The sequence below is a fragment of the Pantherophis guttatus genome, chromosome 3, assembly GCF_059756535.1.
Source record: "Pantherophis guttatus breed Tessera chromosome 3, ASM5975653v1, whole genome shotgun sequence".
Lineage (NCBI taxonomy): Eukaryota > Metazoa > Chordata > Lepidosauria > Squamata > Colubridae > Pantherophis > Pantherophis guttatus.
In genome coordinates, this window is record NC_142065.1 from 184,722,226 (window position 1) to 184,742,911 (window position 20,686).

The 20,686-nt window shown below is 38.5% G+C and overlaps 1 protein-coding gene across 1 annotated transcript; it reads left to right on the forward strand.

Annotated features, from left to right (window-relative positions):
- The first annotated feature begins 1,373 nt into the window (after nt 1–1,373).
- LOC117668473 (carbonic anhydrase 2-like) lies at nt 1,374–19,477 on the forward strand. Its single transcript, XM_034422368.2, has 7 exons — nt 1,374–1,626; nt 3,789–3,986; nt 12,607–12,725; nt 15,375–15,467; nt 16,487–16,549; nt 16,989–17,144; nt 19,009–19,477. The coding sequence occupies exons 1-7, from the start codon at nt 1,599–1,601 to the stop codon at nt 19,126–19,128; spliced, it is 777 nt and encodes a 258-aa protein (XP_034278259.1). The 5' UTR covers nt 1,374–1,598; the 3' UTR covers nt 19,129–19,477.
- Nucleotides 19,478–20,686: the final 1,209 nt, after the last annotated feature.

The window sequence follows — 20,686 nt, forward strand, 5'->3', positions numbered from 1 at the left end:
TTATCTTTCCTTTTTCATTAATGGCTCAACCACACACTCTCTCACACACACAGACACACACACATTTTAGTTGCCTGCGTTTTTTCCTCAAGCAGTCCAAAGTATCTCCACCACACTTAGCTACATTAAGGGGATAGGACATTGATTTTTTTTTTTTGTTTCTACATTGTAGATTACAATACTGTACAAGATTCTCGCTGGACCAGTTCAAAGGCCAAATTAAGTAAGGCATTTGGTCTCCCAGCGGAATGTTTGTAGAATACAACTAGCCTAAAGGCGGGACATGAGCATAATAAAATCCTCTTGCAATGTTCTTCAGCAACTGGGATTCATTCCTGCCTCCAAAACAGAAAAAGAGACTTACATTACTATAAATGCAAAACTAAGGGAAATAAAGTCTCATATTTTGAAGTCATCATTACTATTATTGTGTTAAAAGCTTTTCTGAGCGGGAAACCGGTTAGAATTGTATTTCCCTTTTGCACTGAGAGTCAAGAATCAACTAGCTTCAGAAGACACCGCAGTTTCCTATGCAAGTATTCGCCCGCGGATGGTATGTCTGTATGTTTCCACACCCCCACACTCACCCCCACTGCATGACTACAAGGCACGTCGTGTGATTCAAAGACCGCGGGAATTTTTTTTTTCTTTAACCAACCTCTCTTCTCTCATTGCGACCTTCCAGGCAACTCCAAGGCGCCGATTCTGGACCACAAATGATCCTCCCTGATCCCCGGGAAGCCTCCGGCACTCTCGTAATCCCCAGAGCGCCCGCGCTTCCCGTCACGTCCCAACCCGAAGCGCAAAAGCCGCCACCGCATCACGACATTGCGCGCAAAAAAAAAAAAAAAAACCCGCCGGGCCGGCTCCGCTTCGCCCGCGCGCAAACACACGTCGTCTCAAGGTCACTCCCGCGAGTGGGGTTTTTTTTCTTTTTTTCCCGCCTCCCGGAGGAAGGAGACTCCAGCGCGTGGGATGGGGAACTGCGCGGTGGGGCTGGCGGCCAGAGCCGGCGCCGAGGCCCTGAAGAGCCGGACTTAAGCAACAGCTTCCCTGCCGCCAACCCAACCCCCACCCCCCACCCCTCACAACCGCCTGCGCGCCCGCCCGCCCGCCCGCCCGCCCGGTAGAGAGAACTGAAACTGCTCCATCTTCTCGGCGGCCCTCAGCCAAGGAGCTCCTTTACGTGGCGCCCCTCCCGAGGCGGCGGCAGCAGCAGCGCCGGGCTGGAGCGCTTGGCTGTGCCAGGCTCCGGCTTGAAGTGACGCGGTGCAGCAACGGCGGCGGTTCCCACTACAGTGACGGAACAGGAGCCCAGCGACGAAAGCTGCTCCGGGAAGCGCAGAAGACATAACCAACCGTACGTACCGCCGCCTTGCAACCCGTCCTGCTCTCCCCGCCCCCCGGGCCGGTGGCGCTCGCCTGGGAGCCGCCCCCTTCTCCTCCCCTTCGCTCCCCCTCCCGTCGGCGAGGTCCGCGAGGGTCATGAAGTTGATCGGGACCTATAAAAGCCCCTGAGAAAGAACCCCGGGTCTGTCACCCTCGGGCAAGGCAGAGCAGGCGACGGCGGTACCCGGCAGAGCTGACCCATCACCACCATGTCCTGGGGCTACGGCAAAGAGAACGGTGAGTGAGGTCCTCTGCGGAAGGTGAGGGTCATCATCCTCGGTCCGGGCACGATCTCGGATTGCGGAGGACCCCCCCGATCCCCGAGGCGCTCGGGGCTCTGGGAGCGGGCTGGTGCTTCTGGGGCAAAAGCCAAAGGAGAGCGCTAACCCCGCTGTCGCTTGCAGTAGTACCTGAGCTGGCTGCTTGTTCCGGATAGGCTGCGTGCTCCCGGTCAGAGCTCAAAGGAAGCCTGACCTTCAAGAGACCTGGGAGAAAACGGAGCTTCTGCCCCGCGCTAGTTCTGCTCCATATTAATTGCAGCGAAGTAAAATTTGGAATTATGGAGCGAATGGTGGTGAGATCGGGGTGTGTGCTTGGTCTTTTTAGCCTTTGAGCTGGACTGAGAATGAAGATGGGAACTAATAAGATTGCCAAGTAGGAGAGTTCTGAGTAGATGAAAGTAATCCTACAATCCCATCAAAGGTATCAGGTGCAATAGATGAGGAGCTTGGTAGGCTATCCTTCTCCAGCCATTGGACCTTCAGAGGGACCCAATTACAGTAGATGGGGCTGTGTCTACTAGGAATGATGGGAGCTGTGGATGCCTGAAAGGCAACAGGTTGGGAAAGGCTGCTATAGACTCTTCTCACCTGAACTTCCACCTGCTGTATTCCTCCTTCCAAGCAGAACTCACAAAGAGTTTTGGAACATACACTGTGTTGCAACTGCAATGACACTTGTAAGGCAAAGGAACCTCACTTCTTCCAGTTTCTATTTGGTAACTGAAATGCCCAGGAGAGGATTTTGTGGTATGATCAGGAACTCCATTAGAATGTGGACTTAACATTCCAAGACTTGCTTTGCCATTTCCAAGCACAGTGATTGTTTGAGATGGGAATTTTGTTCCCCGCTAAATTGAGAAACAAGTTTGCTTGACTAGAATTGGGTAAGCAACTGTTTTTTTCTCTATAATACACTGGGAAATGGAAAGCTGTTATTTTTATTTGTACAACAAAATCATGGGAAGGAAAATGTAAATGTGCCATCCAGTGTTTTGCTTTGCAAAGAAGGGATGACCTGTGAATTTTGGTTGATGTAAGTTAAATCTCCTTGAACTTGATGCACCAATTTAAATAAGATAGGTGGGCTTCCAGTTTGTCACTGTTCAGATCATAAGCATCCTTAGCTTTTAATTCCCAACAATACCTTAGTGGAGAAATCTGAGTGATACTGTTTCATTCATCTCAAAAACCCCTCAGGCCCTGTGCCCAAGTTTGCTACATCTGTGCAAGAATAGATTCAAGTTTAACCCTCCCTCCATCTCTTCCCCGCCCCCACTAGGTATTTCCTCATTTTCCATCTGCTTCTCTACGTGATCTTTCTATAATTTGCGCTTCAAATTCTATCTGGCCAAAATAACTTCATTCTTTCAAAAATGTTAAAAATCTTTTTAGGTATCTTTATGTTAGGAGAAGAGCCAGGTTAGTCAATAGTAGCAAAATTCAGGAGTCTGTAGCACCTTTTGTAGCTAACAAATTTTATTAAAAGGCACAAGCTTCAGCTCACTTCCTCAAATGCATAGACGGACTAATGTCAGCCCTGTGAGGTAGACCAAATCAGGCGCCAGAAGAAGTTTAGAACTATACTTTTTTGATATCGGCTGTAACAGTAAAAGTTTGCTTGTCCCCCCCCCTCAAATTTCCCTGTTATAACCCAGGGAATTCAGGGGAGCCAGTCTGAGTCTTTTCTAATATTTTCCCACCTCCTTAGACTTAATGCATGCTTATACACCTGTTGTTGCTTTAACAGCTTCTTGACTTCTCCAAGGTCATCTCCTACAGCTAGACTGATGAAGTGAACTGCAGCTTGTGCCTTTTAATAAAATATTAGTCATAAAAGGTGCTTTAATCTTTTATCTTTTTCTTCCTGATCTTTTATCTTTATCTTCCTGATCTTTTATCTTTATCCAGGACTCAGATTGTTGGGGGCAATATGTTGACTCTGTAAACCGCTTAGAGAGGGCTGTAAAAGCACTGAAGCGATATATAAGTCTAAGTGCTATTGCTATTGCTATCTTCCTAATTTTCAACTGCCTTAAGACATTAAGCCTTTTACCCTCTTTGTTTCCCTTTCGTGCTGTAGGGGTTTAATTCTTGCACTTTTCTTTCTCTTTTTTTTAGGACCTGCTTTTTGGCATAAGAACTTCCCTGTTGCCAATGGAGAACGACAGTCACCCATTGCGATCCAACATAAATCTTCCAAATTCGACCCTGCACTGAAGAGCCTGAACATCACATACGATGCATCTGCAGCAAAGAAGATAGTCAACAACGGGCACTCCTTCAATGTGGTCTTTGATGACTCTGGAGACAAGTGTGGTTAGTATTTGATCTGTTTTCTTAGGCTTAAAGCTTTGTGGGAGAGATGGAAGCAGCAGCAAAGGGGGAGGGCAAAGGACTGACTAGAGAAACTTAATTGATGTATGGCAGAGAGATTTTTTTGTTTCTTTATTTTAACCAGAGTTGCATATATCCAGAAAATGATAAAAGTCAATTTTTATGGATGATTCTCTCTCCCCCCCCCTCCCTCAATAGCAATAGGTCTTCTAAAACCAGTGAATCATGTTGTGCTAATAGAACAGCAATGGGGGCAGGCTATATATCACTTCAGTGATGATTCAAATACTGTAATATTAAGAAGTTCAAGAAGTTACCACTAGAGAAGAAATCTAGAGAAACAAGTATTCCTTTCCCCATTTAACATTTTCTGGATATGTTGGACTATAACTTCCATTAGCCACTGTGAATAGTGATGAAAGGGGCATTGGGAGTTATTAGCTCTGCCTGTAATCTATTGTCCTTGCCATCTGGAAATCAAATACCAGTAGCATTGCAATCCTATATTCATTCCAAAAATAATCCATAGCAGGCTTCTTTCCCAGATACATTTGTACAGTGTTGCAAACATATCTGAAATATTGTATTTTTATAGTCCAACAAGAGATATATTTTATATACTAGGGATATGCCATGCAGTGGGTCTGAAGTCAAAAAGATTCTTTGGGATAAGTATGGCCACATGTACCTCCTTAAAGAAGATTTCTGTTTTCTTGGTTTCACATTGATAATATGTGGTCCCAGCAAAATACACATTTGAGCTAAGAAGGCACTGACAATGTACAAGAAAGGGGTTTAGAGAGGGCTTGGATGTGCTATTACTGCCTCTTTGACTCAAACACTCCTGGGATTTCCTAGGATTATGCAATTACTCTGCAAACCCAGAAAAGGATGCATTGTATTTAAACAGCTGTGGAGAGTTATAGCATACCCCAAAGCATCTTTTCAGCTTCACATCCAAAGTATCTAGAACCAATTTAGTCTAGTGCAGTTACGGTGAAACTTTTAGACACTGAGTGCCCAAAATGTGCATGTGCACATACCCAAACTGAAAGGTGTGCATGGACATGCGCATGCACCAACATGCACATGCATGCACATGCACATGCATGCACATGCATGAATATGCACATGCATGAACATGCACAGAAATGCACGCATGCATGCACGGACATGCACTCATATGCAGCAGAGATCCTAAGACCAGCTGGCTGGTGGGGGGCATCCCAACATCGCAGTGCGGCAAGAGGTAAGATCTTTTTCTTTCGTGAGCTTCTGTTTCATCGTTTGCAGGGAAACAGAAGTTCACGAAAGAAATGCCATGGAGATGTGACCTGGGCAACGGCATGCGTGCCAGCAGAGAGGGTTCTGCGTGCCACCTCTGGCACATGTGCCATAGGTTCACCATCATGGGTCTAGTGGTTAAGGTAACAGGATAGAAACTGGGCAGCCATCAATTCTGGTCCTGCTTTAGATATGAAAAATAGCTGGGTGACTTTGGGCCAGTCACTCTCAGCTCAATTCTCACAGGGTTGTTGGGAGGAAAATAGGAGGAGGAAGGAGTATTAGATATGTTCGCCAACTTGAGTTATTCATTTATTTTAAAAGGTGAGGTGTAAAATAACTAAATAAATTACATCTGCCTATACAGGTAGTCCTTGACTTATAACAATTCATTTAGTAACCGTTCAGAGTTAAAATGGCACTGAAAAAAGGAACTTACAAACATTTTTCACACTTACGACCATTGCAGCATTCCCATGGTCACATGATCAAAATTGGATGCTTGGCCACTGGTTCATATTTATGACGGTTGCAGCGTCCTGGGGTCATGTTATCATCTTATGTGACATTCTGACAAGCAAAGTCAATGGGGAAGCAAGATTCAGTTAAAAACAGAGTTATTAACTTAACAACTGCAATGATTCACTTAACAACTGTTTCAAGAAAGATCATAAAATTCACTTAACTAATGTTTCACTTAGCAACATAAATTGTGGCCATAAGTTGAGGAGTACCAGCATTTCATCATACATGTTGACTTTCTTATATTCAGCCTGAATTCTATGGGTATATATTGTTTTCCAAGCAATTTAGAAGTTGTGTGATGATATCTCTGTGAACAAAAGCCATTTATGAAACTTGGATCTTTTGTACTGTAACATTCCTGTATTTTTTCCTGTGGAAAAAAAATTAAGATAGATAATAAGTATAGCCGAGGGTTTGGATTTTAAAAAGTGGAGGGACATAAAAGGGAAAAATAAAATATTCATTTGATAGTTTCCAGATCAGTGGAACTAAAACTAAAAGTCAACAGACTTTTGTATTGTTTTGGGGGAGTTTTATGAATGTTGATATATAACATTTTCCATAAGTATAATTTCTTTTTGAATCAACATTAAGTGGAAGCTCATTTTATGACAAGAATCATCCATTATTCAGGAACATATATGTCATGATGCCAAGATAAGTGATTCTAATTGCCATTAGGTTTCAATTGTCTCCATTTAATATTCTTTAATTTTTTTAATTAAAAAAAAATAAGAAAAAAAATGACATTTCCCCCACATTTCCATATGTTTCACTTACTCATTCTTTGCTGGAGGATGTTCTATTCACAATAATTCTAAATTAACTCCCTCTTTTTAGCATTTTGTAAGTTCTCTGTTCTTTATGACGAATCTGCAATTGCTGGCAGTGCAAAGCTGATCTTAGGAACAGAAGTTGGAATGTTTGCTTTTTAATCATCCTGATTTGCCAATGCAATCTTCTTCCCCTTTCAGTATCCATGAATGAGCATTCTAATATGAGACACGATGACGCTAGAAACAAATGGACTGCTTTGTCTCTCAGCACTACTTGGTTTGATTTGTTTAAGCAAATGTTCTGTATTTTCTCCCCATGTTGGCAGCTTCATTGAGGGGACACCTTCAAAGAACCTGGAACAGCTTGGATTTGTAAGCTTTCCAAACAGCATTGAAAATAGCTGTGCAGAGGCTTTAGCTTGCTTCTTTTAATATTTAAATGGACTACTCTGGAAGAAAATATGTTGTGCATCGTAGCCAAAGTGTGTACAATCCTTTTTACTCTTAGCATTCCCTGTAATAAAAATAAAAATACCCCTAAATACAGGCCTCACTGTAGAATCTCTTTTCTGACTGGAATAGGTTTTAGGTTCTCACTCACAATTACCTTCTCCGGTCTGTGGTTACTGCAGACAGAAATCAACTAACTTGCATCCAGGCCCTTTAATGAAATTCAGTGTCTGAAATACGACAAGAAAACTACATGTAAAATATAAATAGCAAGGAGGCCCATTTTATGTTTCTTCATGTAATAGATTTTTTTGCATCCTTTTTATTATCTCAGCCTCTAGTGTGTTTGCATGCATGAGTAGTCACAGTATAAAATGTATATATTTACATATTTTGTTCTGCTTGTAAAATTGGTGATTATTTAGAAAGATTTTAACTTTGGTTGTTTTGGGCAGAAAAACAGAGAGAGAAAGGAAAAGGTAGCAGTGGAAATGTAGGTATAAGCTATGATTCTTGAGGAATGAGCAGGAATTTGAGATTTTTGTTCACAATTTTGAGGGAAAGAGAGGAAGTCTATAATATCCATATGGACTCGGGGTGGGCTGCTGGGAGTTCGCAGGGGTGCGAGAGAACCTCTAGCTAAGATTCTGTGCAGTTCGGAGAACCCCCAAATCCCATTCCTGGCTGGCCCCACCTACCCCACCCCTCCCCTCCCAGGAGTCCCCATGCGATCCCTTTTGGATGCAGGTAGGTGCAGGGCGCGTGTGGAGTCCGGGGAGGGCAAAAACATCCCCCCACCACCATGGTGCAGGACGATGACTAGGACACACCCACCATAGACACGCCCACCCAGCAACCAGGCAGAGAAACCCATGCTAAAATTTTTGAACCCCACCCCTGTATGGACTTGCAGCTAATCCTTAAAAAACAGAGACGAGGCTCATATTTCTGCAAGAATTACTATATTTTGCATTAGGAGATATGTAGGAAATAATCTACAGCATGCATGTGGCACAATTTTATAACTGTTCCTTCCCTCCTAGAAAAGCAATAGGGCCAGTGATAGCCAGAAAACTGCTGAAAATTCAGAAATTCAGTATTCTAAGAGGACAGAGGGATCTCTGTTGTTATCCTTCAGACTGAGACTCAAGTCAGCTAGCTGGAGAGAGTAACAATGTGACAAAGATTTTTTTCAAGCCAATCCTGTCTCATGGCCCACTTTCTCTTTTCTGCAGATTTTTTTTAAAAAAAACTATAAATATGGGAAGGAGAAGAAAATAAGTATATCAATGTTTTTTCAGTCTCCCATATCTTGTACATAGATCCCACATGTATTGGAATTAGACTGTTCGGTTCTCAAAATGACTAATTTAAAGTCCATTTTCTTCTTGAAACACCAAGATGCTACACCCAGCATTACAAATTTAAGACTGTAATGCATTACTTTGAAAGATGAGAGAACATTCTGTGACTATTCTATTATTTATACTAGAACATATGTTGATAATGTTTATATTTTTTATCCTGACTACCAAAGTTTATAACTGTTGTAGGAATCAAGAAACTAGTGAAGGATAATATAATGAAATTTAGAAATTTTTATCTGTGCTGCTTTGTCACAGATGTTGACTTTGTAATTCTTTTACAATTAGCCTGATGATAGAGAGGGCTTGGCACAGAGTCCTTTAAAGTCCATGTATAACATTTAGCGATCTCTTCTTTGCAGTATCAGAAACATTGCAAATCCTCAAATGGTAAAATAATGGATATAGATTATTCATCAATTAAACAGTCACCTTACAGAATGCTGATAAGTTTCACTGTCTTCCTGGGGTTAATTTTGCCAATATTTTGATTGGTCTGTTGTTTTTGCAAAATGTGTATGCAAGGTAACATTTGTAATAATGTTTAATGCTTCTTCAGTTTCTCTCTCTCCCCCTTCCCCCCAACTTTGCTGTAGTCTCTTTAACTATGTCTGGTAATTGCTAGATAATAAACTGCATCAGAAATTAAGGAATCCTTTGCTATGTTATATTACACTGCTTAAGTGTAATCCTTTGCAGTGTAATATGTAATATGTTATATTACACTGCTTAAGCATTGTGTTTACATAATGTTAATATTTATTTTTTTATTTGATTTGAAAATGTGTAAAGCAGATCCTCAAAATCTAGTTTGAGATCCACTGGAACAGATCGTCATAGTGATCCAACATTGTATGGAATGGATCAGAGCATATAAACCTCTTTCCTTTAATTGCTTCTCTAAACCTTTAATGAATAAACCATTTTGTGCACGTGCAGAAGTCAGAGCTGGACTGGCTCTGCCTTGAAGCTGCAAGGTGGCACCTGTTTTTTTTTCTGATGCTTGGTTTTGACCAAAGTGCCAAGACAATAACCCCTGCATTGCACAAGCAATTTAACCAACTTGGTGCCATTCAGTTTATGTTGGCTTTAAACTTCCAGAATTCTCAACCAACATAGCTAGCCCCTCCTACTTTTATTTTCAGGGAAAGAAAATTTAAATTTTATGGAAGTTTGTAATTGTATACTATACCATTCTGTAATTCTATACTTACTATACCATACTGCCATGGTGGCACAATGGTTAGAATGCAGTACTGCAGGTTACTTTTGCTGACTGCTGGCTGCCAGCAATTCAGCTGTTTGATTCTCACTGGCTCAAGGTTGACTCAGCCTTCCATCCTTCTGAGGTCAGTAAAATGAGGATCCAGATTGTTGGGGGCAATATGCTGGATCTGTAAACGGCTTAGAGAGGGCTGTAAACCATTGTGAAGCAGTATATAAGTCTAAGTGCTATTGCTATTCACTTGAGTAATTTTTAAAATCCAAGCATTGTTAGAATCAGCTTTGTGTCCCAAGCTGTACTTTATTATCCTATGTTGTTTGATGGGTGGTCTACATTTGCTCCTATGATCACACAGTGTGAATTCTGCTTTCTTGAGGTTATGATAAAACTGGTTTATTTGTGCATATGAATAGTTAATCAGTGATTAAATAAGGGCAAGCTGATTGTGATATTAGTCCATAATCCATTGTAGATAAAATCAATAAAATTAACCAAAAGCTTTTCAATTATACACACACACACACACACACACACACACACATACATATCATGGAAAAGATCAAAAGTTCACATATGGCTATTGGGATCACTTCAGTCTTATATACATGGGTCATTAAGGTCCAATTAGTACTTAATTATCTAATTGATTTTAACTTGTATTGTTCTAGGTAAATTATTCTCTACGTAATTAATACTTTTTGAAGCATGTTTTTATAATATATTTTTATTAATAATTCAGTGCAAAGCTGAAACATACAAGGATGCAGAAAAAAATAATTTACTGAAGATATCTCTTTTACTTTGGCAGTTTTGTAAGCTTCGATAAAACAGATGTTTTAGAGGGATTACTCATGCAACTCCCTTATAAAACTACTCCCAAAATATCCAATAGAACCACACATAACAGTTAAACCTCACCCAGGCTGAACTTTGTGATATAGTCAGTGGCTATCAACCAAGGACAGCCTATTCCTTTATAAGACCCTTTTTCAGCATGATTTTGGAAGTTCTCCTCATGCCATAAGTAACATAGGCATAGAACAGGGGTCTCCAACCTTGGCAACTTTACGACTTGTGGATTTCAACTCCCAGAATTTCTCAGCCAGCATAATTCTGGGAGTTGAAGTCCACAAGTCGTAAAGTTGCCAAGGTTGGAGACCCCTGGCATAGAGTATCTGTAGAGTTTTAAGGCTATTAAGACAAAATTGTCCAGAAGGACAAGACCCATCCTTGTCCACCCAAGGACAAGGCAATCCTTGCACCAGACATTTTTCTTCAATTTCTTCATCATAGTTTTTATTGGGTGAAATAACACTAATTCATCATTTGAATTGTCTGATTTTTATCCTAAATGTAATGTAGTAGTAATAATTTCTTTTCCACATGTAATATATGTGAGACTGCATTGAAAGAGGGACTCTTTAATAATAATAACTAAAGACACCCAATGAGTGGCTAACTATTCAATAAACAGTTTAAGTATGTTGTGTGAATACCATCATAGCTTATTTATATAACAGCTATCCTTTTTTATGCATGGAATCAAAAACTGTGGTTCAGTATGACTTTTTAACTCGTACTCAAGCAGTCAAATAATTATTTACAGGTTTACGGGAGGTTGTTTCTACCTGCAAGCGATACCATTCTAGGAGATAGTCCTATATGAAACTAGCCTAGCTCTCCTATGTCATATGAGGACTTGAGATACGGGTATTTTTGTGTCTTTAAATAGAACTTCCCCAAGGTACATTTAGGGTAATTGTTGACAAACAGCCAGTAAGTAATATCTATAAATACGGGCCATTTAGGAAACGGTTTTTCCCCACAAATTATCTCTTAAAGTTAAACCTTGTGCTGCTATCAGTCTCCTGCTGACTTCTCTTAGATAACCAGCTGCTGTTTATCAGAATAAATTACTAAAAGTACATTTTTAAACATGTGAACAGTTCTAGAGGTTCTAAACTAGGAAGGTAAGATAACTATCATGCCTGTAAATTTCTGCTTGTGCTAATTCAGAACCAAATATTACCAAATATAGAAAGTGTGCTTGTGAGAGATAGCATTTAAAAAAAAAAAATCCTCTCCCAAAATGTCAATTTGCCCTGTTGGTAGGCTGTTGGATAATGATTAGAATTCACCCTAATTGAACTCAATAATGGTCTGTGGGTAAGTGAATGACAAAACAGCCTAATCCTTTATAATCCTTACTAGTTTAACTCAGGTCAGCCGTAATACAGAATTTTTAAACATGAAATATTTGGGGGAAATTTCTACTCCTGTATAATAATTTTTTGGCATAATCCACATATATATCCAGGCCATCTGCCCTAGTTTTTGAGAAACTGTAGATGAACTGTGTTGTACAGAAATAATTTGGCTTGTATTTTTGTAGAATTCTGTCTCTTTTCTTACTCCGTGATTGAAGAAAACCAGATAGCAAATCAAATTCTATTAGTAGTAGCCATTTGAGGGAAAATTATGTTTTTGAAAGCACTGAAATGCTCCAAATCTTGTAGGTATGCAGGGCCAGCTGAGAATTAGACTCATCAAATGTCAAAAATGTAATTGCTTTCTTAGCATGCAGATGTTCCTATGAAATTAGCTCATATTAAGATTCAGGATCACAACGTGTTTTGCATGTGCAGATTATGATCTTTAAGAGATTTTTATCAGCCTTTTAAATGTCTCCTCAACTGATATGCAGGAGAAATTCAATTTATCACAGCAAGATCATATTTGGTTAATGTGCCATTTTAAAGTCAGTGGGAAATTTGCTATGGGGGCAAATTATTGTATCTTCATAATTTTCAACTCTTTGTCCTTATCACATTGCGTAACCTGGCAAAGACATTAGTGAAACTGACTCAAATTAACTAACTAAAAATTGTCTCAATGTAAGAAAGCAATTCAGACTTTTTGTTACAAGGCATAGGAACCAGTTTATGGGCAAAGTTTACAACAACTTTTTTTTATTTCAGTGCTGAAAGGTGGCCCAGTTGAAGGAATTTACAAATTAAAGCAGTTCCATATTCATTGGGGATCCTGTGAAGGCCAAGGTTCTGAACACACTGTTGATGGGGTGAAATATGATGCAGAGGTAAGGAAATTCATTAATTTCCAAGTCTTTATTTTTGTGTGTGTATATATGTATGTGTTCACTATTGAAAAATATACTGAAATATATAAGAATTGGATATTAAATATATAAGAAATGGATGTTGGGATGGGCCAAATTAATATTTGATGGCAGCTAATTTCTAATCAATACTTCTTTAGCAACTCATCCAGTAACATGGACCACATATAACTAATATTATTATCCTGAAGTGTCTTATGCTACCCTAGTTTTTTTTATTTATCAAGTACTGTATACTTTAATACTGACCTGCCAAGATAGGATAAAAACCACCCATCCCTTTCTTTTTATAGCAACAAAACGAGAGGCGTTGAAATGAAAATAATTGAATCTCATTACAACTAAAGATTCTTAAAAGGGGGTTCCTCTAATTTACGCTGATTCAAGTTCTGTATCATTATCAAAACTATATCTCATTCGGAATCTGTATTTGATCATTAAAATGTTTGGCTGACGGGTGCCGTCGGCCAAACAATGTCGACTGGTGGCCCCCAGGGGAAGAGCCTTCTCTGTGGGGCACCTGCTATCTGGAATGAGCTCCCCACGGAGATATGGAGGATCCCGGACTTACGCACCTTCCGCCGTGCCCTCAAGACCTTTTTATTCCAACAGGCTGGCCTGGCCTAACCTCCCTTTTTAATTGTAAATTTTAAATTTGTCTAAAACTTCAGGGGTGTTTTAATCTGTTCTGGGCCAAATTTATTTAATTAGGTTTTTATACTGTTTTTAAATTTTGTAATCTGTGTGTTTTATCTCTTGGCTGTTCACTGCCCTGAGTTCCTCGGGAGTAGGGCGGTATATAAATCTAATAATAAAAATTAAAAATTAAAAAAATAAAAGCATTGTGTCCCAGGTAAAAGAGGGGAACAAATATTCTTGATGAAATATTTTAAAACTAGTGATTTAGTTTCTGCAGTAAGATTCAGTAGACAAAACTGAGACTGTTACTAGTGAAACGTGCAATATGTATTTTCATATTTTATAATCTAGATATATCTATTCTGAAACAAGTTCCAATTAGTTCAAAAGTACTTATTCCTACTTGTAAAAGTAAAGAATCAGATTTCAGGAATTTTCAAGCTTCACTATAATTGTTTGGCCTAACAGAATTTATAAATGCCATATGCACAAATATTGTACTGATTACATGCCAGTTGATACATTTTTGAAAAGGGTCTTTCCAAATTTATGTATGATACTTATAGGGGCCATATTACTTTTTATTCTAAAACCAAATTAGAAATGGAATAAAGAATTATGTCAATCAAATCCAATAAAATAAAATGCAATTAGTATTGAAAGCTAAAAATATTTTCAGTTTTTGGAGTCTTAGAATTGTGCAATTGGAAGGAACATTTAAATTATCAAGTCCAACTGAAGGAATTGAAAATAAAATAACCCATAAATTGTGAATGTTTAGGAGGATTAAAGTGAAATAAATAAAAAGAAAAGCTTTTCAGAAAGTAACTGAGAAAATCTAGGCTATTTGTGGCCTTCATGAATATGTGCCCAGATTTTTGCTGCTAAAATTTGGTGGCAAAATGAGCAATCATTAGTGATGCAACATTTTTTTAATGTGTTTATTAAAAATACAAGTTTTTTTTCAAGTTAACAAAAAGTTGCACTGTCAAAATTTAGCCATTTTCCAGCCAAATTTTGGAAGCACAATTTTGGACCATTTGGGAAGTTTTGAATCATTTTTAAAAGCACTGAAAAATCAGCTCTCCAAATAATTTGTGCCTTTTCTTATGATATCACCACCATTTTACCAATGCCACTGGTAACTCTCTAGATGATGCAACAAGTTGTCATTTCTGATTCTCATAAATTTGCCCATATTTGATCTAGCTAACATAGTTGTTTTATATTCATACTTACTGTATGTAATTCATACTTACAGTCTAAGATATACTTATTTTACAGGCCTGTCAGTCACTACTAAAAAAATGATACAGATCTATCACTTTGATGATAAATGCAATGGATACATTACCACTTCTAAAAGGAAGTGCCCTAGCTTAGACTCTTTAGGTCCTCCTTCTCCTGTCTGGTACTCTGATACTCCTAGTTAGGATGAGATCCCAATGCAGAGTAACAACTAGAAGGTCAACAGGTGGGAAAAGTTGCTGTATGACACTGAATGCAGTAACTATCAGTTTGAATTGAGTCCAGAAGAAAATTAGCAGCCAATGGACATGGTAGAAAACCAGTGTGTAGTAAAAGCTTTCAGAGATCATTTTTGCTACTGCATTTTGCACTGTTTTTTCATAGCTGTTGGCATTTCTTTTTCAATCTACCTGATCCTTCTCAAATTTATATAAAGTATAGCTCTTGCTTTCATAGAAATATCTCCATAAAAGGCTTGGCAGTCTGCTCACATATTAGTAATGGTCTGAATGGCATGAAAAGACAGTGTGAGAAATATAGTTGTATTTGAATATTTTATTGCATGGGAAAAGGAACTAACAAGCCAGTGCTTTCTTTTAATGTCTCTGAAATCAAGATACTCTTTTCAGGCTAAAGATTAATATATAATTTATTGAGTTCCTCTGTTTAAAGGAAAGACTATTAATGGATGTTCTCTGTCTTCTGTATTTTTCTTGATTCCAGCTCCACTTAGTGCATTGGAATACAAAATATGGAACTTTTGAAGAAGCTGTGAAGTATCCTGATGGCCTGGCAGTTGTGGGAGTGTTTTTGAAGGTTAGTATCTTTCTATTTCCTTCTGCAATTTTTGCATTTTCAGAATACTTATCGAGCAAGTTGACTTAGTGCTTTACTCAGAAGTGAATTAACTGCCTACAGTCATTCGAGATGTTTCTATGATAACATTGTTCCTTTTATATTAATTTCTACTGAAAACCAAAGATGTCAGTTAAATTAAAAAAAAAACAATCTTAAGTTTGAAAAGGGTCGAAAAGTCAGGTGGCCACATTTTCTGGTCCGCTGCAGGATTATCAGAAATTGACTTAATTTATATGCAACATGATTCCAAACCAGGGGTGGGTTCTACTTACCTTTACTACTGGTTCGCAATGGGGCCACGTGCATGCGCAGAAGCATTTTCATGATGTCAGGGTCAGTGAGCAGAACCTCCCGCCGGTTTTACTACTGGTTCTATAGAACTGGTGCGAACCGGGGCAACCCACCACTGCTCCAAACAAGCTACACAGTTTGCAGAGAAAATAAGCCTTTATGATACAAGTGAGTGAACAAATACATTTCAGAAAAACAGATACTTACCAATAAAGCTTCTTACCTAAAAATCACAAAGATCCAGTCTTAACGATGTTTAACAGATTCTTGCAACATATTGTAATCAAATATAAGGTACAAGTACAAAATTCATATGCGTACTCATCTGTGTAAAATAATAAACAACAAAAATTATATATATTTGAACTGTGGTTATGCATATTTTTGTTATACTTCATTGTATATATATTCTATATTTTTATGTCACTCTATGCAGAGTTACATTCCATTGCAATTGGCAAATTTGCTTTTCCAAATGTATTTCAGAAAAATGGTAATAGAGGATAAACTGAATCAATATTGTTTTAGAAGCTGTATATTGATTTTATTTTTGAATTAATATTAACTTATTTGAAGGAGGTCAGTGGGCCAAATTTAAAAGGCTTCTTCAGTTGATAAATTACATAAACACATGCATATGGGCACAAGGCATAACTCAAGTTTCTCTTTATCCTTTTATTTCACAGGTAGGAAGTCCCTGTCCTGGACTACAGAAAGTTGTTGATGCACTAGATTCCATTAAACACAAAGTAAGTGCTTCTTTTTCTTGATAGTCAGGAATATCGGAGCTGTGAATTTTATTATTCTTTGAAAAAACAGTACTGGGGGGTGGGGATGTTGAAATAAAATTGCCTTTAATCTGTATTTTAAATGGTAATGGTTGTTTAACTATGTCTTGTTTGAAAATGCTATATTTAATCATAGCAGACATGTTTACTTTCCATTTCTACCTACATATATTAAAAGCTTTTGTTCACTTGGTATCCCTCAGGGTGGAGGTAAAATTACTAGAGTTGCATTAAATCACATTTACAAAACAATATCTTAGCGTACATTTTATCATGGACTTCAACTCCTAGAATTTCTGTCTGGGAAATTCTGGGAATTGAGTTGAAATCTATACATCTTAAAGTTGGCAAGGTTGAGAAACACTAAACTGGATTGTTTTATCAAATTTCTCTCTTCTAGGAGAAAGAGGCTAACTTTACCAGCTTTGATCCCACTGTCCTCCTACCTGCCTCTCGTGACTATTGGACTTATCCAGGATCACTGACCACACCACCTTTGCTTGAATGTGTCATCTGGATTGTTCTGAAGGAGCCTGTATCTGTGAGCAAAGAACAGGTAAATTCATTTGCTTCAAACATTGTACTCCCCACCTTTTGCCACTAGGCGTTAATAATCTCCCCTCTAATATCTAAATAGAGAGCATTGGCAAATGGCTTTTCTGATTGAATTTCACAGTGCTAGACTTAGCAACATGAAGCTGCTTTCGCTCCTACACCACATGTATATGGACACACGGACACACACATGTAAACACAGACATGCAAACATACAAACACACAGTGTATGGCTATGTAGGCTTTCAATCTTGTGTATTTACGTTAGACGTGCCTTCAGGTGTAGTTGGCTCAGTGTGATTTTGCCTGATGGCATGGATATTAAGCACTTTTAATTGCTGAAATGTGTCAAGGTTACCAAAAAATGAAGACTGGGATTTAGACAGTCACATTGTGATTGAGATGCTCGCCTCCCATTTGCAAGGTTGAGAGTTCAATCCTAGGTAATGGTAGATATTTCTCTCAGGGCACAAAGAAAAAATAACAGCTGTGAACTCTACATAGGAGTCAGGAAGGGCATCTAGCCAGTAATCACTCAGTTCCACCAAGTTGCCCCGAGACTACCCTGACTAGTCCCGAATTAAGCAACTTTATTTTAACTGCTTTGTATTATTTTGTAATCTTTTATTATATTGGAAGTTACTCAGAGTCCCTGTATCAGTGGGATGGGACCAGCATAGTTCACTTCATTGTGTGTGCATCAATCATGTCACATGTGTGAGTGTTTTGATATGGATGAATGTACAGAATAACATCTACGTACACATCTATGCTCTGGCAAATTAAAATTAGACATGAATTCTCCTCTTCCCTTTATCATTTATCGGTCTGTATAATTCAGGCACATGCACAAATATTAAAATACCACAAAGATCCAACATTTATTTATTTATTTATTTATTTATTTATTTATTTATTTATTTATTTATTTATTTATTTATTTATTTTTATTTCTATACCGCCCTTCTCCTGCGGGACTCAGGGCAGTGTACAGCCGAGATAAAACATTGCATATAAAATTTAAAAACACTTTAAAAAAACAGTTAAATAATTTCGGCCCAAGATTTAAAAACAACCCAATTAAAACCGAATTCAATTAAAACTGAGAGGATGGGATCATGATTATGGAAGAGCTGTTATGTTATATGTAAAGAACATAGGAATCCAAGATATTCTTAAGTACATTTTTCTATAATTGAAACTCACATACCTGTCTCATATCACATGGAACCACTGAGGCCCAACCCTTTATTTTATGCTCCAGATTTACTCAATCTAGAACAGGGGTGTCAAACTCGATTTCATTGAGGACTTCATCAGGGTTGTGTTTGACCTCGGGGGCCAGGGTGGGCATGACCAGGGTATGCATGGCCAGCTTGACGTCATTTGTGTCAAGAGCATCTGTGGTGGCCCGAGTGCTCTGCCAGCAAAAATGGGCTCCCAAGCTCCGTTTTCAGTGCGATGGCCTCCTTCCCCCCTCTGCCAGTGAAAACAGAGCTCAGGGAGGCCACGTGCGGTCCTCCTGAGCTCCATTTTCGCTGGCAGAGCACTATGGACCAGTCTTTTGTTGTTTCTAGGGTGGCCCCACAGGCCAGATCTAAGCATCCCATGGGCCGGATCCAGCCCTTTTGAGTTTGACACCCCTGATCTAGAACATTCATGACATGTTGCATTTCAACTTCTACACTAGCCCAAAAAAATTGAAGCCAATGCCAGACTGGAAAGGGTAGGATGGGAGACTATTTGCTATTTTTTATTTGTGCCAACATACACACAGGAAAGATTGTTTCCTAATAAGTCTTACCTCACAACCCTAAGAATTCTGCTTGAAGTAGACGATTACTAATATCTTTTTTTTCCTCCAGATCAACAAAATCCGCTGCCTTTGCTTCAATAAGGAAAATGAACCTCAATGCAGCATGGTTGACAACTGGCGTCCTTGTCAGCCTCTGAAGAGCAGAGAAGTTAGAGCCTCATTCCAATAAGTTATTGCTATTAGTTCTTCCTGCTGAGCACAAATCGAAATGCGATACATGCACTTGCCTCATTCCTCCCCCTCTCTTTTCCTACTGATCTTTTTCTTCTTCTCTCTCATCTTTCTTTGTAGTGAAAAGGAAAAGGCCATCAGTAAAAAGGAAAAGCATAGTTATAGCAGTGTGGACCTGTGTATCTGCAGGATCTGATACTTGATAAGAATTGCTGTGATGTTCATGTTGGCACTGCAACATGACATCATCTTTTGCAGATTGCTAAGGGGCTGGATGATAAGCCACAAAAATAAAGCCATTTCTTACAGAACATAACTGAATAGAATAAAATCTTACATGCACTAAATAACTTGAATCTTTAATGGAAGCACATGAATGCATTCTGAAGTAGACATTTTTCATCTGATTTAGGATATTTTGACTCAACCTAGTCATTCAAATGCAGCTATGGGTACTGAAGAATAAATGTCTTAGCTTTTAAATAGTTTGATGTGTAAATATTGTTTTGCATTTTAATCATGAATCTGAACCATAACTTAATGTTAGTATGCTTTTATTTTTCTAATCACAGATGTTAACGAATATAAATGAAATGCTATTATATGTAAAGAAAAGAATGAAGGCAAGATTTAAAAATAATGTCATAATTTAAATAAAAACATTGTATTTTAGATATTTCTCAAATCAATAAAGTTATTTATGGTCTCTAAACTGCAATACAGATAAAAGTTACAATTGGACATATGGTAACTATATATTTTACTTCAGTATAAAAATATTTGTCAGCATCCAACTTGAGTATCCAAATAAAAGTCCAGGATCATTTCTGTTCTGAAAAGCTTGCTGTTTATTGAATACATAGCATGGTAATGGTGAAGTAAAACTAATTCTGAATTTCTCAGGCAGTAGTTCACAATATTAAACAAAGTCCCCAGAATCCATGTGGACCATGTAAACAAGTTCTCTGTGTTATGGGAACCATCTACCTTCTTCTTCACACCTATTTATGTCCTTGAAAAGTTTCCAGACTCTCACATGTTTCAGTGGAACTATAGAAGTTTTGTTTCTTCAATTAACCCATTTGTAATCAACACCTCCTCCCACTTTATTCTAATGACAAATTGAAATGAAGAGGCACGTAGCTGCCAATGTTTCACTCCTGACAATATTTAAATTTCTTTTCTCATTTTTAAAAATGAACAGCTATCCACATAACACATTAAAACAAAATAATGCTTTTGAATTCTATAGCTCCTTGAGTATTTATTATTCATTCATCTATTAAAACCTTGTACTGCCCAAGTCCCGGTAACTGAATAGCATCTAAGAGACACACCGCTGTTCCTTTTTCCTTCTATGAATGAGGAGGGAGATCTCTGAACTTGAAGAGAAAATTCAGCATTAGATCTACCCTCCAAATGAACTTGATACTCCCAAAGTGGGGGTGTAAGGAAGTAATTCTAATTTGTAGCAGGAAGCCATTGATTAAGCAGAATGGAATGCATAACTAGGTCACACCAGCTTGGTTATCCATGAGTTACACAGTGATGTTGCA

Excerpts from the sequence above, each read along its gene's own strand:
- LOC117668473 (XM_034422368.2), top strand. The coding sequence starts at position 1,599 with ATGTCCTGGGGCTACGGCAAAGAGAACG. Across the intron at positions 3,987-12,606 it reads TGACTCTGGAGACAAGTGTG|TGCTGAAAGGTGGCCCAGTT; the intron begins GTTAGTATTTGA and ends TTTTTATTTCAG. Across the intron at positions 16,550-16,988 it reads TAGATTCCATTAAACACAAA|GAGAAAGAGGCTAACTTTAC; the intron begins GTAAGTGCTTCT and ends TCTCTCTTCTAG.